Source organism: Mirounga angustirostris, unplaced genomic scaffold (assembly GCF_029215605.1).
Source record: "Mirounga angustirostris isolate CCGP_5_RB_7025 unplaced genomic scaffold, mMirAng1.0.hap1 SCAF_2, whole genome shotgun sequence".
NCBI lineage: Eukaryota > Metazoa > Chordata > Mammalia > Carnivora > Phocidae > Mirounga > Mirounga angustirostris.
In genome coordinates this window covers 1,787,575-1,803,055 of record NW_026991710.1, presented here as the reverse complement: position 1 = coordinate 1,803,055, position 15,481 = coordinate 1,787,575, and the positions used below count along the sequence as shown (strand labels likewise).

The 15,481-nt window shown below is 47.3% G+C and overlaps 1 protein-coding gene across 19 annotated transcripts in view; it reads right to left on the bottom strand.

Moving 5' to 3' along the window:
- Positions 1-15,481, bottom strand: part of LOC123848764 (E3 ubiquitin-protein ligase RNF4) — a 253,677-nt gene that overhangs the window by 95,472 nt on the left and 142,724 nt on the right. For all 19 annotated transcript variants that reach the window (XR_010409238.1, XR_010409236.1, XR_010409237.1 and 16 more), the window contains 2 exons: positions 10,874-10,998; positions 5,274-5,421 (listed from right to left, as the gene is read on the bottom strand). Coding sequence is in view for 14 of the 19 variants with exons in the window: in XM_064584153.1 (XP_064440223.1) it covers positions 5,274-5,421; positions 10,874-10,998 (273 nt within the window). In the remaining 5 variants the exon portion in view is untranslated. The remainder of the gene's footprint in view (positions 1-5,273; positions 5,422-10,873; positions 10,999-15,481) is intronic.

Below are 15,481 nucleotides of genomic sequence, written 5' to 3'. Positions count from 1 at the left end.
GCTTTAATCCCAGGAAAGTAAGCATGTCTCACTAGATAATCAAACTCAATACCTATTCCTGTCTACAAACGTCATAAGTTAAATAAGCTAGAAAAAAAGAAACTTCCTTCGCTAAAAACTCACCAGTACTCAGGGGAGGCATGTGACTTCAGGGAAGCATGCACAGCTGTCCCCGTGAAGCCAGAGGAGCAAACGGTGCCACTAGCTACGCTTGTTCGTGATGAGCTGGAGGCTCTAACTGAAGCCAAACGAACTGCAGATGCCAGAGAAGGTGAGACAAAACTATGACTCGTAGGAGACGTGGCTTCTAGAAACTTCGAGGCAGCTGACCCAGAAACGTCTGCAGCGTCATTAAGGGCACTGGGTGGAATGCCAACAGCCAGACGGCCCCAACCCCAGAAGCCCCAGGTATAAACTTGATGAGATTCGCACAAACTATAAAACCATCAGACAGAACAGAAAACATGACCCAAACACAGAAATGTGCACCATCTTCTGGGATGGGAAGACTCAATGCTGGTGCGAGCTCCCCCTTTACGTCATGTATGTCTGCCGCTTTCAGGAAAAACATATTCCTCTTACAAGCAGCAATTACTGTCACACGTTTAAAAAATGATTTTGGAGTGGGGTGCGCCTGGGTGGCTCCATCAGGTGAGCAACTCTTGATCTCAGCTCAGGTCTTGATCTTGGGGTCGTGAGTTCAAGCCCCATATTGGGCTCCACGTGGGCTGGGCATGGAGCCCATTTAAAGTAAAATCTTTTTTTTGTTTGTTTTTTTAATTTATATAACAGGAAATTTTTTTTCAAGATTTATTTATTTATTAGAGAGAGAGAGGGAGGGAGAGTGAGAAGATGAAGCAGACTCCCCCCTGAGCAAGGAGCCTGACACGGGACTCGATCCCAGGACCCTGAGTTCATGACCTGAGCCAAAGGCAGACGCTTAACCAACTCAGCAACCCAGGCGCCTCAAATAAGATAAAATCCTAAAAAACAAAAGATTTTCAATGAACTAGATATTAGGAAAGGTAGTAATTTCTTTTAGTACAGAACCCAGTCCAGAGCTGTTTGATACCTAACAACATCAACAGAAACCTCCTCTTTGACCACCCCCCCAACATCCTCTGGGATAATTTTTCCGAACATTTGGGTGCCTGCAGGCTTATGTATGTGTCAAACAAACAAAGGATACATTTTAAAAAGCAAGCAAAAACAAGTGATCTCAAAGCTGTCACCCATGTCCCACGTCCATACTTATTCATGAATACTCAATTATTATTATTTTTTTAAAGATTTTATTTATTTATTCGACAGAGAGAGAGACAGCGAGAGCAGGAACACAAGCAGGGGGAGTGGGAGAGGGAGAAGCAGGCTCCCTGCCGAGCAGGGAGCCCGATGCGGGGCTCGATCCCAGGACCCTAGGATCATGACCTGAGCCGAAGGCAGACGCTTAATGTTAAGACTGAGCCACCCAGGTGCCCCTGAATACTCAATTATTTACAGATGTTTTGAAACCTTGGAATTACTAATAATTTCCAAACTATTAGGTTAGAAGTGACTGATGTCCACTCCAAGGATTCCAGAATGACTGGTGCCCTCTGGATGCTGCTAAAATTGCTCAGTTTCCTTAATTTGAATTAATGGCATCATGATTTCTTGACAGGTGAGTGAAAATAATACATTTTCTGGTTGCTTTAGTAAGGAGGATGGTTTTTTTTCTTTGTGGGAAAAAAAAGAAAAGACCCTTTTTTTCCTTTTCCTTATTGTGGTAAAGTACACGTAACATAAAATTTACTGTCTTAACCATTTTTTTAAAGGATTTTATTTATTCATTTGAAAGACAGAGAGAGAGAGAGAGCACAAGCAGGGGGAGCAGCAGAGGGAGAGGGAGAAGCAGACTCCCCACTGAGCAGGGAGCCTGATGTGGGGCTCGATCCCAGGACCCCGAGATCATGACCTGAGCTGAAGGTAGATGCTTAACCATCTGAGCCACCCAGGTGCCCCACCATCTTCATCATTTTTAAGTGTACATGCAGTGGTATTAAGTACATTCACATCATCGTGCAAACATCCCTACCATCCCTCCCCAGAACTTTCTCATCATCCCCAACTGAAATCCTGTCCCCATGAGTTACACTTTCTGTCTCTAGGCATCTGACGACTGTAGGTACCTCATATAAGTGGAGTTACGCAATACGTGTCCTTTTGTGTCTGGTTTAGTTCACTGAGAGTAATGTCTTTAAGGTTCTTTCATATTTTTAGGTCTTCTAGTTTCGGTCCTTTTCCACCCTGAGTTAATTTCTTGTTGGGCATCACGTGACCACACACGAGAGGGTCTATCTTTATGTCGACACCACGCTGTTTTGATTGATCCAATTAGTATTTTGTTGAGGATTTCTTTTTTTTTTTTTTTTTTAAAGATTTTGTTTATTTATTTGACAGAGAGAGACACAGTGAGAGAGGGAACACAAGCAGGGGGAGTGGGAGAGGGAGAAGCAGGCCTCCCGCGGAGCAGGGAGCCCGATGCGGGGCTCGATCCCAGGACCCTGGGATCATGACCTGAGCCGAAGGCAGACGCTTAACGACTGAGCCACCCAGGTGCCACCTTGTTGAGGATTTCTGCATCCGTGTTTATCATGGATGTTGGTATATAGTTTTCTTTTCTTATAGTCTCTGACTTTGGTATCAGGGTAAGGCTGGCCCCATAGAATGAGTTGGGAAGTTTCTCTCCCCTTCAATTTTTGGGAAAAGTTTGGGAAGGACTGGTGTCAATTCTTCTTTAAATGTTCGGCAGAATTCACCTGTGAAGCCATCAGGTCCAGGGCTTTGCTCTTTGGGAGATTTTTGATTACCGATTCAGTCTCCTTACTAGTCGTAGGTCTAGTCAGACGTTGTGTCTCCATGATGTAGTCTTGGTAGGTTCTGTGTTTCCAGGAATTTGTCCACTTAGATCTAAGTTGGTGTACAACTCTTCACAGTAATCTGACAATCCTTTTTATTTCTGTAGAATCGGTAATAATGTTCCCACTTCATTTCTGACTTTAGGAATCAGAGTCTCTCTTTTTTTTCTTAGCCCATATAGCTAAAGGTTTGTCAACCTGGATGATCTTCATGAACCAACTTTTGGTTTCTCTGATTTTCCTCTATTCTCTCATTTGTTGATCTGTTCTAATCTTTATTATTTCTTTCCTTCTAGCTTTGGATTTAGTTTGTCTTTTTTCCCTAGATCCTTAAAAGTTGCCAAGTTAGGTTGCTGATCTAAAATCTTTCCTGCTTTTTATTGTAAACATTTAAAGTTGTAAGAACATGTACTTTTAAAGAAATAAATTTAATTTCAGCTTTATTTTTTTTTCAATTTTTTTATTGTTATGTTAATCCCCATACATTCAGCTTTACTTTTTAAAGTAAGACTGTATTTTCCTTCCTAGAGAAAACAAGTATACTGCTATTTTTAATTTTTTTTAGTATACTGTTATTTTTAAACATACCCCATTTCCGTCAGAATAGCAGTGATAACGCTATATTATATTCCTGAATAGACATTTACTTCAGGTACAAATACATCAAGAAATTACTATTCCCAGGGGCGCCTGGGTGGCTCAGTTGGTTAAGCGACTGCCTTCGGCTCGGGTCATGATCCTGGAGTCCCGGGATCGAGTCCCACATCAGGCTCCCTGCTCAGCGGGGAGTCTGCTTCTCCCTCTGACCCTCCTCCCTCTCATGCTCTCTGTCTCTCATTGTCTCTCTCGCAAATAAATAAAATCTTAAAAAAAAAAAAAAAAAAGAAATTACTATTCCCAAAGGTTTTCTCAATTTTAGCAAAGTCTCAGTCTTTCCTTTCTTCTAAGAGTTGTCTTGGGGCATTTATGTGTTTAGTCCCAGTTCAACTGGAGAAACAAAGAAAGGATTTCTGAAACTAGAATTGCATCTATACCCATCATACCTATAAAGTGAAATGAGAAAGAGTCCACGGGGTCTGCAGTAGGGCAGGATGCGGACACCCCTGACCCAAATCCCAGAGTCTCAAAAGTATAATATAGAGGGGCACCTGGGTGGCACTATCAGTTAAGCGTTCAACTCTTGGCATCAGCTCAGGCCATGATCTCAGGGTTGTGGGATCAAGCCCCACGTCAGGCTCTGCGCTTAGCGCAGAGTCTGCTTGAGATTCTCTCTCCCACTGCCCCCATCCCCGTGCTCTCTTCTAAAATAAACAAATAAGGGGCGCCTGGGTGGCTCAGTCGTTAAGCGTCTGCCTTCGGCTCAGGTCATGGTCCCGGGGTCCTGGGATCTAGCCCCGCATCGGGCTCCCTGCTCCGCGGGAAGCCTGCTTCTCCCTCTCCCACTCCCCCTGCTTGTGTTCCCTCTCTTGCTCTTTCTCTCTGTCTGTGTCAAAATAAATAAATAAAATCTTTAAAAAAAAAAAAAAATCTTAGGGGCACCTGGGTGGCTCAGTCATTAAGCATCTGCCTTCGGCTCAGGTCATGATCCCAGGGTCCTGGGATCGAGCCCCACATCAAGCTCCCTGCTTGGCGGGGAGCCTGCTTCTCCCTCTCCCTCTACTGTTCCCCCTGCTTGTGTTCTCTCACTCTCTCTATCAAATAAATAAATAAAATCTTTAAAAAAAAAAAAAATCTTAAAAAAAAAAAGTACAGTACAGAGCTCTGTCAGTGCTCCCTTATTACTCCTTATACCCTGTTACCTTGAAAAGGGCTGTTTTGAATAGCTTGTCCTCTGCCCCACCCTCCCGTGGTTTTAGAAAGGCAGGCAGGCAGGCTGGGATGCCCTCTGGAAGTCCTGCTCTGCGTCCCCAAGAGGCTCTTGGTGACAAGCTGCCCCTGCCCTTCAGGCCCCAACTCCAACAGGAGCGCCCTGCCTTCTCGGGCCTTCCTCCATGCCTGTTAGCCGTGGGCCAAGCACAACCAACTCTGTTCTGCCTGCGCTCCCTCTCTAGACAGAGAGAGAGAAGGGGCTGTGAGCAGCAGAGCATTCTGGGAATGGTTCCTGAAATTACAGGACTCAGCAGCTCCCCAAGACCCCATAAGCTCTTGCAGGTGACAATAAGCCAGGTGGCAGCCTACGCAGGTGACACTGGGTGTAACCAGGTCAACGCCGACCCAATGAACAGCTGCTGCCAGCCCCAGATGGCATAGCTGGGTCAAGGCCACCACGGTACCGCGGGGCCTCAGTCCCCCTGCACAATCAGTGACCACACTCCTTCCACCTGTACCTCCCCTGTCAGCCTGGCACACGAGCCTTATCCAGTGGCACACACTCACCTGCTCATCGACGTAGGCATCGATCCTTTGCTGGCATTCCAGCCACTCCTCGGCCACCCTGCGCAACTCCTCTTCGGATTGCTGGTACCGCTGCAGCAAGGTGCTGTATGTGTCCTCGTTGCACGTGTCGTGTGTCGTGGTTCCCAGCCTAGGGAGAGAGGCATTTCAGCAAAAGAAAGGGGTCTGCTTGCTCGTCACCTCCTCCCCGATGTGACAAGTGGGACACCACCACACACCACACAAGGCTGCTGTGAGGGATTAGCAAATACATACGCGAGGCACCCCAGAACAGAATCTGGCATAAAGGAGAAGCTCGAAGAAGTACGAGCTCCCCAGAAAAAAAATGAGTGGTGAGTAAGACTGTTCTATAAGACTAAGGCCTTGGGGCACCTGAGTGGCTCAGTCCGTTAAATGTCTGACTCTTGGTTTCAGCTCAAGTCATGACCTCCGGGTCAGGAGACGACACGCCGCATCGGGCTCTACGCGGGGAGTCTGCTAGAGATTCCCTCCCTCAACTCCCCCTCGCCACAAATAAATAAATAAGGCCTAGCAGTTCAGTTCACTAAATGTGGAGTTGTAACCTATTTTTCCCTACTGAAATACACTGACCCAAAGAAAACACAACATTTAATGAGAAATACAAAACTTGGACTTGGTTTTCAAATTAAGTAAAACAGAAAATTCGATCCAATCAAAGAAATATACTTTATAGCTTTATTTATTCTATATTATTTCTTGTGAAGGAAGTTGGTAAGACGGCAAATGAGAAAATGAACCGAAAACAAGACACACATACGGTAAACAATGAGGAAAACACCTAGACTTCTGGGGAAGAGACTACGGGGCAGGGGGTGGCCTGGGGAGAGCAGAAAGCCAAGCAGGGTGGCAGGGACAAGGGGGTGAACAGACAAACATGTCATCAGAAACTGCTCATTTTCTGACTATCTAAATACATTAATGCTGGAACCAAAACAACTGTAATAAAAGGCATCTTGACAAGAAATTTCAAAATCAAGACAACACTTATAGTCACTCAAGGGCAAAAAGGCAACGCGCAGAAATGATCATCAGTGTCAACATAAAAACACTGGAAGCTACGCATGGGGATCAGTAAGATACTTTACGGCACATCTAGACAAAGGGATTCCAGACAACTAGGTGCCTTATTATGATGCTTACAATTACATCTCTTCATTCACATATACTTTACTTACACATATGCTTTGAAATGAACTATGCCCATGCTAAGTAAAGATATGACTATGGCATCATGTTTAAAGATGTGTGTGGGGGTGGACATAAGAAAAAAAAACTAGAAGCAGCACCGAATTGTTTTACAGTACCTATTTCTCTCCATGATTTTCTGTATTTTCAGAGTTTCACTGCATCACAATCTAATAATTTTATAGTAAATATAAACAACACAGTAATTTTAAAATTAGGACCCTCTCAACGGGCACAAACGGCTTTCCCCGGTCTCCGCCTGTGGGTGGATCCCACTTGTGACTATTGTGTACAACGGAGAACCTGCAAATGAACTCACAGCTGCTGAAGTTATTGGCACACATGTCCAACTGTGAAATCCACGCCGAGGAGAAAGCAGGCAGAAGCCAGGCCTAACCGAACAGGTGTTTGGGGGAGGCCAGAGACAGGAAAGAAATCGATACTGACCCACACAGTGACTGAGGCTCTCTCAAACACCAAGGCTGTCCTTCTAAGGCTGTTTCTGCCCCATCAGGATACAAAACTCCTCAAGATGCAGAATCTAGCGACTCTGAGGCTGCTCTGGGCTCTGCACAGCCACTGGGTGGCCGTCGGGCCTGAGAACACAGCCTGCTGTCTTGCTGCACAGCAGCTCCCGGAGCGGCCGCTTTCTCCCCATTCCTGCTTCCACAACCTTGCTCATTACAGACGCATTTCCATGCTTCACGCGAAGCCTGCCTTCTACATAATGCCACCCTGCCCCTCTTGTACCACTTGGAAAACGGGGATGTTAAGGAGGACCAGCATCTGCCTGGCACACACACCTCTTCCCCTTCTACTGGAAGTGAGAACTGCTCTCCTATACCGTGAACCAGGTTCCATTTTGAACCAATGGAGAGCAAAGCAGCCAGGGGTCCTGGGACGTCTTTGATGGGGTGATCAGAGCACAATGTGCAGGCAGAGGGCTTACATTCAAGCCGACCTGGGCTGGAATCCAGACAGAAAACAAGGAATGTCCTCACGGTCACACGACATGAGTGGTTCAGCAAACAGGTTACTGTCTAAATATTCACTCTGTAAACACACGATTGTGCCGTGGACAGATCCTCACGGTAACGTCTACTACAAATAGTGTGCTTGTGCAACATAAGGAGAATGAAATAAAGTCAGTTTGGGCAAGTTTATTCACAAGCCTAATTCAACATCTCCCTAACACTTAATTTCATATATTTAAAATAAAAACCGGTTGGGCAATCGCTAATAACTCCCACAACAACAAACAAGCAGACAGTGAGGCTCCTGGTCTTGCCATAGGCACGGACACGAGTCCGACGAAGCTTCTGGACCCCACCACCAGTTCTCAGGCAGCACAGACAAAAAGCCTGTGCGGTGCTCCCTGAGCGCACACGCCACAGGGCCGACGACTCAGGTTCTCCAACAGATAAATTGTAAGGGGAAAAGGGTGGGGTGGGGGCCTGCCAGTTAAAGAATTACAAGAGACACGGGGAAAAGAAGGGGTGAGAGTCGATGCTTCACAGTGACAGAGTCTCTGGGGTGATGAGGAAAGTTTTGGAAACAGTGCTGATAGTTACTCAACACTGTGAATGTAATTAATCCTACTGAATTGTACAGTTAAATGTGGTTAAAATGGCAAGTTTCATGTTACAGTTTAGCACAATTTTCAAAAATTAGTAATGTAATATACCGACAGCCATCGACTTGTACACTTTAAATGAGTGAACTGTAATGGTATGTAAATTATATCTCAGCAAAGGTGTTTAAAAAAAGGAGAAATACTTCCCTGAACTAAGTTCCTTTACATGAGGTCAACCTCATGTAAATTATTTGTATTAAAAAAAACCAAACAAACCACAAAAGATACATCAAAAGAAAAAGCAGGCGGGCGCCTGGGTGGCTCAGTTGGTTAAGCGACTGCCTTCGGCTCAGGTCATGATCCTGGAGTGCCGGGATCGAGTCCCACATCGGGCTCCCGGCTCAGCGGGGAGCCTGCTTCTCCCTCTGACCCTCTCCCCTCTCATGCTGTTTCTCTCCCGCTCACTCTCTAATTAATAAATAAATAAATAAATAAATAAATAAATAAATAAATAAATAAAAGAAAAGAAAAGAAAAAGCAGGCAAGCCTGTGGAAAGGCACACTTGAGTAACAGGAGAATAAACAAGGAAGGAGTGGGACCGCGGGGCAGCTCTGGCAGAGGAGTCTGGGCTTGGAGGCCACACGCAGGAGGAACGGACTTCCCAGGGCCACGGCCAAACTCGCTAACAAGTCCTTCAGCTGCACATCTGCTCCGTGTCATCTTCTCTGTCTACATTTTACTTTAATAATAAAGTTAAACAAACACAGGGCCAGAGACCAGTATTAAAATACTCCCAGCTAGAGAGTTTATGTGCCACAGATGCAATCATCACTTTAGGGGCTGGTATTTGTATATAATTTGTCCCAAAACTTTTACAAGTTGTTCAGTGGGTATCTGTACACTAAAAGCTCAGACCTGAATTACTGTTGGGGCTGACAAGGGAATCTGCCAGGGAACCCAAAGGAACTGTCCCTTCCGGTGTCACCAGCTCCCCCTGGGAATCCTCTGCTTGCCTCCTCCCCAGCTCTGTCCCTGTCTCTATTTCCCGCGCTCCCTCGCCTGTCCCCAAGACCACTACTTCAGCTTGACCCCAGAATTAACATTCAAGATTAAAACGCTGCCAATCTTTTGGAATCTGACCATCATTTGCAATGAGTGATTAAGAAACCCAGAACTAGGGGTGCCTGGCTGGCTCAGTTGGTTAAGCATCCGACTCTTGATCTCAGGGGTGTGAGATCAAGCCCCACGTCAGGCTCCACACTCAGTGTGGAGTCTGCTGAAGAATCTCTCCCTTTACCCCTCTCCCTCTGCTCTCTCTCAAATAAATAGTCTAGAAAGGGAGGGAGGGAGGGAGGGAGAAAGAAATCAATCTGGAACTAAGGCACAGCCAAGAATGGAGCTTCAGGATACATTTCAGGTCCCTGTCACGCACCCCCAGTTGATGACAGGCCCATCAAACTAACTGGCTCACCAGAAAAAGAAAGTACAAGGCCCTAGAATCTTGCTGTAAGAACCCCTACCTTCCCAAGATGCACTCCCCCCCACCCCCCCCATAAAAAGTGCCTTTTGGTGGATGTAAACATCAGTGACTAGGGACAAAACCATGTTCTGCATTTCAAACTCATGACTTTGAATACTTTCCTGACCCTTTCTTTGGTGGAGGTGGAAGTCAGGACACTCAAGTCCCCATGTCCCACCATGGAACGTGCCAGATGCTTTCAGACTGGACACAGAGGAAAAGGGTAGGCGGGGGGCAGGCTGTGGGGGAGGGGATGCTGGGAGGGTCAGGAGCCAAGCAGGGCACTGGCCACACCCACACAACACTGTTCTGGCCTCTCTGCCCCCGTCACCGTTATCCAACTGCTGTCAGGATTACTGCTTCTCCGGCGGAGGCCCTCCCCTCCAACTGAAGTGGGAACAGTTCTGACCCCTCAGATAAGATTCAGGAATACAGGAAACGAAGACTAGGTTGATACATGGGTTTCAAGAGAAAACAGAGTGACTGGTCTGGAAGTCAACTACAAGAATAGTTTATTTACCTCAAAATAATTTCCCTTCTTTGTGAATCTGGTCCAAGTAAACAACAGCATGGACATTTAAACAGAGATGACCATGGTCTGTGCTGCTATGAAGTGTCTCTAGTACCGGACTCTGTTCCCACACTAAGTCCACAGGGACAGAAGCACCACGAGGCAGAACCGTGGAAGCGGGCACCTGGCTCAGTGGCACACGGCGACCAAACACCCAAGGAGCCTCCTCCCAGCGGAGTCGTGTCGGAGTCAGCCCACTCCCAGCCGGGTGTCCTCCACCCTGGCACACGTGCGGAAGCCCCAGGGATACTCCGCACCACTAAGAAGCGACCAAGCACGAAAAGGGGCACTGAGGGCAAGTTTGAGAGACACAAGTCCCTGCGCTCCGTGCCCAGGAGCCCCCGTGGCACCGTCAGGCCCGTTCTGGAGCCGTCCCCGCTCCTCCGACACCCCCCCCCGTCTCCCCTGCAAACCTGAGTGCTGCAGCCGTCGGGCCAAGCCTGAGTCTCGTCAAAGTAGAACTCTATGTTTACCACAGCTTGTCCTTATTCACAAGGAATCTGTGGTGTTAAATCTTAGTGACATTACTACTGAGTTTGTTAAAGTTTCAGTGCAGTACACCCTGGGGATTCTGAGCTTCCGCCCAAGCGATACCGTTCCCTGAGCAGGAACCCCCAGGCTGCGGTGGGGATCCGACACACACACGCGACCCCACGGGCAGGAGGACCGCGCCGTCACACCACGGACACATACGCAGACGAAGACCACGTACCTGATCTGCGACAGGAGTGCTGGCAAGTTGCTCTGGAGAAGCGGCTCCGAAAAGACCAGATTTTCAAACAGATGCTTATTATGCAGTTCCCATGTCACCTGGAACTTTTTCAAGTGTTCGTTTTCCTAATTAAAAACATAAATAAATAAATGGAAGATGTACTGAACTGACGAAGACTAAAAACTCCCCAAAAGGATCCGCCCGCTCCATCCCTCTCTGCAGGCCCAGAACATTCTGCGGACAAGGGGTCGCCGCTCCCGGTACTTCCAGAAGACACCCTGATGCAGACCTCTGGCCACACGCACACGGGACCCCACCTCTCCTCCCTTCTAAATCCCTCACACACAGAAAGGGGGTAAGACACACACAGACGAAGCGACAGAGAGAGAGAAACAAACGCACGGGTTTGATGGTCATTCCTTACACTATGCTTCCAAAATGCACTGAAAGCCCTACTCTTCAAACAGTTTAAACGCATACAAATCTCTGATGTCAAAGGGCAGTCATTTTCTTGCCTATCTTGAGAAATCTCCCATTCTGGCAGATGCAAATAATTTCTCCACTGGCAATATGCCAGGAAAGGTCAGGTCTTCCCTCTCCCTAATACACAATGGCAAACTCATCAGTTACTTTAGATAGCTTGTAAACATTTGGGACTGTCCTGGCCATCACAGAGAGTGACATCAAAAGGAACACCCATTTGCCCTCAATACAAGGTGACCAGGATAGAGAGGGTACCTTTCCTAAGCACAGATCTTGCCACAAGCATGTGCGTGTGGGACTCCACACGTCCGCCTATAAGCTACGCGGTGCTGTAGGGCTCCCTGTGTTTCAATCATCTTACATCCTTGGGTACGTGTTCCTTCCTTAAACCACTGACAACCGGAGGAATTGCTTAACATTAGGTAGCAATACTCCATGCAATGGATTACTCATGGTGACTACTTTTATAATTTAGCCCAAGTGAATCCACACAATCGCACCTGCAGACGTTAGCAAACAATCTACACACGAAGACTCCACTGTTTTGCCTGATACCTGGTGGCATGGGGGCTGAGAGAGGAGTTAAAATGAGCATTCCCTGTCCCTGAGCACGACCAGGAAGACAGAGCTGAAGGCACGCTGGCGGCACCACTCAGCACAAATGGATGCCAGCCCTGCCGCCCGCAGGCCTCTGCTCACGCCCTGCAGACAGACAGAGGCCCCGAAAGGAACCTGCGGCACCTGCAGAGAACCTCAAACCCTCCGTTCTGCCCACGTTTCCAGAGCTTGCTCTCACTCCCCCACATGTGCACTTCAGCACCTCTCACTGCCATGACTCGATACAGGAAAGCTGGCCAGGGAGCTGCTAAACTCCACCCGATTTCTGGAATGAGAACCTTGCTGAAGAATGTACTAAGGACGTGGCCACAGACAACATGTTGAACACGTCATGTGTCACAGACATCAGCACAGACCACTCTGCGCAGGCACTGGGCCAGGTACAGGGACACAAAGACGAAGCCAGTAGGCCCCTGCTCTCCAGGAGTCACCAGGGGACAGAGGAGTAGGCAGTGATCCAATTTATGATTTGTCTCTACAACAAAGAAGATGCAGGAGCTAAAGCAGCAGTCAGACCAGTACCCCCCACCAGCTGAGGGAGGGTTCTGGGGAAGTGGCTCGGGAGAGCTGAGGGCTTGCCTGGGCTCCCCCATAAGCCTTTGGGGCCGAGTGCATGGTCCCTGCCTGCCTGCCTACTTGCGGGGGTGGGACATAGCTCTGGCTTTTGGGGGTCATGTTACTACAGGTAACTCGGTGAAGGTTGACTTAGGAAGATGTTCAACATTTTTTAATGAAATCTGAAATCATACTTCCAAATGAGGCATGCGAGAGAAACAGCAGACCCCAAACTCATTTCCCAGCCTAAAATCAACTTGGGAAAACAACGTGCATTAGCAACAAAGTGCTCCCTGCAGGCCAGGCACTGTTCTTTGTGCTCGCAATGGTCATCTCATTAGTGCCCTCGACAACCCTGAACTGGGTGCTCCAGGACCCATTCACAGGCCAGAAACAGCCTACAGAGGCTGAACGATGGGCCCAGGGCCGTGGGGACAGGGGTTTGCGGGGGCGGGGGGACGTGCACTCATGGCTGCCGGGAGAGGTGGTGCCCACGTGAGAGCATGGCTGAGACTCAGTGCTGCCTGAGCAGGAGACACGGATAACAAGCTCACCAATGACTCAAGCTTAGGCTTTTCTATCCAAACTAGTTTTACTCCTTATATTCAACCGCAAAAAGGTTTTTGGGGGTCTGGAAGGAGAAAGAGGAGGTGTTTACAATCAAGTTCTAGAACACACCTTGCGAAATAACCAGGATATTCAAGATGCTTCTGTCCTTATGGGTGGAAATGCAGATTTCATGATTACTGCAGCCCTGGCAGGGCATTTCCCAGACGGTGGGAAGCACAAGCTAGGTGTAGTCCCAATTCTATTTTAATACTTAAAATACATTTTTAAAATGTGACCCTATCATCCTGTTTGATCCCCAGGGCAGTGTACAATAAACCCACAAGTGCATTTCCCGTGAAAGTCATGTTTTTAAAGATACCTTCCTATGTCTAAATGTACTCCACGGGTTCTGCAGAGTCAGAAAAGAAGAGAAGCGGATGAGGAGGCAGAGAATTAGCAGGCAGGGTTTGTGCAGCAAGCCAATTTGCTGCTTTAAGGAAAACAACGGACCTGATTTGTGGCCAATCATAAAATCTGAGCTTTTAAGCAAAAATTTGAATTCTGGAAAACTTGAATCTGCCACTGTGGCCCTGAGGCTTCTCTGTTCCGATGAGGATCAGTGGTGACAGTGACAAAGGTCATTTTTTTATACTGAATATCATCAGGAAGATCTGCACTAAATTACTCGGTGAGCCGGCATACTCCAAATGACCAACACATGATGCTAGAAAACCACATGTGGGCAGATGCACTCAATGGTGGGCTACACCGCTGGTTCTGCTGGAACAGAGTGCAGGCAGCTCAGCGACACGCTTGCAGATCCTGCACTGCCACCCGCTGTTTTAAGAAGCACTCAGGCTCTGGTGTACTCTCACAGAATGGCTGAAAAGGTTACTGAGGTGAGGCAGAATTTTCTTCAGTAACTTCAGCCAAAGCAACCTATGACAACAGCGTGAGTGCAGAAGTAGCTGAGAAGCTATGTGTCCTCTATTGAGCCGGAAACTAGCGAGATTTGCAAAAATGTAAAGATTTGCAAAAATGTAAAGATTTGCAAAAATGCCCCTCTTGTTACTAAATATGTTTTGGAAAATAGTTCTTTTTTGGGACACCTGGGTGGCTCAGTCGTTAAGCGTCTGCCTTCGGCTCAGGTCATGGTCCCGGGGTCCTGGGATCGAGCCCCGCATCGGGCTCCCCGCTCCGCAGGAAGCCTGCTTCTCCCTCTCCCACTCCCCCTGCTTGTGCTCTCACTTGCTTTCTCTCTCTCTCTCAAATAAATAAAATCTTAAAAAAAAAAAAAAGAAAATAGTTTTTTTATTTAAAAATATGTGCTATTTATGTTACGTAATGGGATCATTGTTTTTAAAGTATTTAAGTTTTAAATTTCTCTTTTAATTTCAACACAGCAAATATTGATAGATAAAATCCACACACAAAAAAACCCTTCAGAGTCCTCAGTTTCTAAGTTTAAAGGGCCCCCAAGTCCAAAAATGTTGAGAACTACTACCTTGAGATACTGACTTTTAACTGTATCTTAACTTAGCTCTGTTCATTCTTTGTACCACACAGATCACTGGGTGGGCCTGAAAGGATGTTGTTACAACTTCGTGAACCTTGTTGGATCTTGGTGAGAACACTCCAACGATAAAAGAGATTTTTTTTTTTAAAGATTTTATTTATTTATTTGAGAGAGAGAGAATGAGAGACAGAGAGCAGGAGAGGGAGGAGGGTCAGAGAGAGAGGCAGACTCCCTGCTGAGCAGGGAGCCCGATGCGGGACTCGATCCTGTGACTCCAGGATCATGACCTGAGCCGAAGGCAGTCGCCTAACCAACTGAGCCACCCAGGCGCCCGATAAAAGAGATTTTTAAGGTAACTGGGAAACTTTTATACAGACTGGGTATAAAAATAAGAAATTATGGTTAGCTTTTGTGACCTGACAGGGTACTGTGGTTACCTAAGATGATGCCAAGCCCACCATCTGTGTGTTGCCTGACCGACTGACTGTCTTGAGCGCTGTGAAGTAACTTGCGGGCTTGGGAGTTTTTCACGTCCCACCAATAGCACTTGTTGAGACCACAAACCTAGGTGGCAGTTGGCCCATAATGACAAAATTTCTGGGAGGCTGTACTTCGCCTCCGCCTGCCCCAAAATCACAACGGGCACATACCCTTGCTGTCCCTCCAGGGTAAGGGCCTCTCCTTCACTCTCACACTGAGGAGGTGGCCATCTGTGGGCCCAGCACCCTGTGCCGACGCCACCGGGGTGGGACTTAGGCTGTACCTCCTGTCTCCTGGGATGAGAAGTTCTTGGAGTGAATGTTGGCTTTAGAGCACACGAATTTCTCCGGATTCCAGCTTTCAGTTTGTTTTTCACCCCTGAGGCTTCTTGCCTTTCATGCCATCTC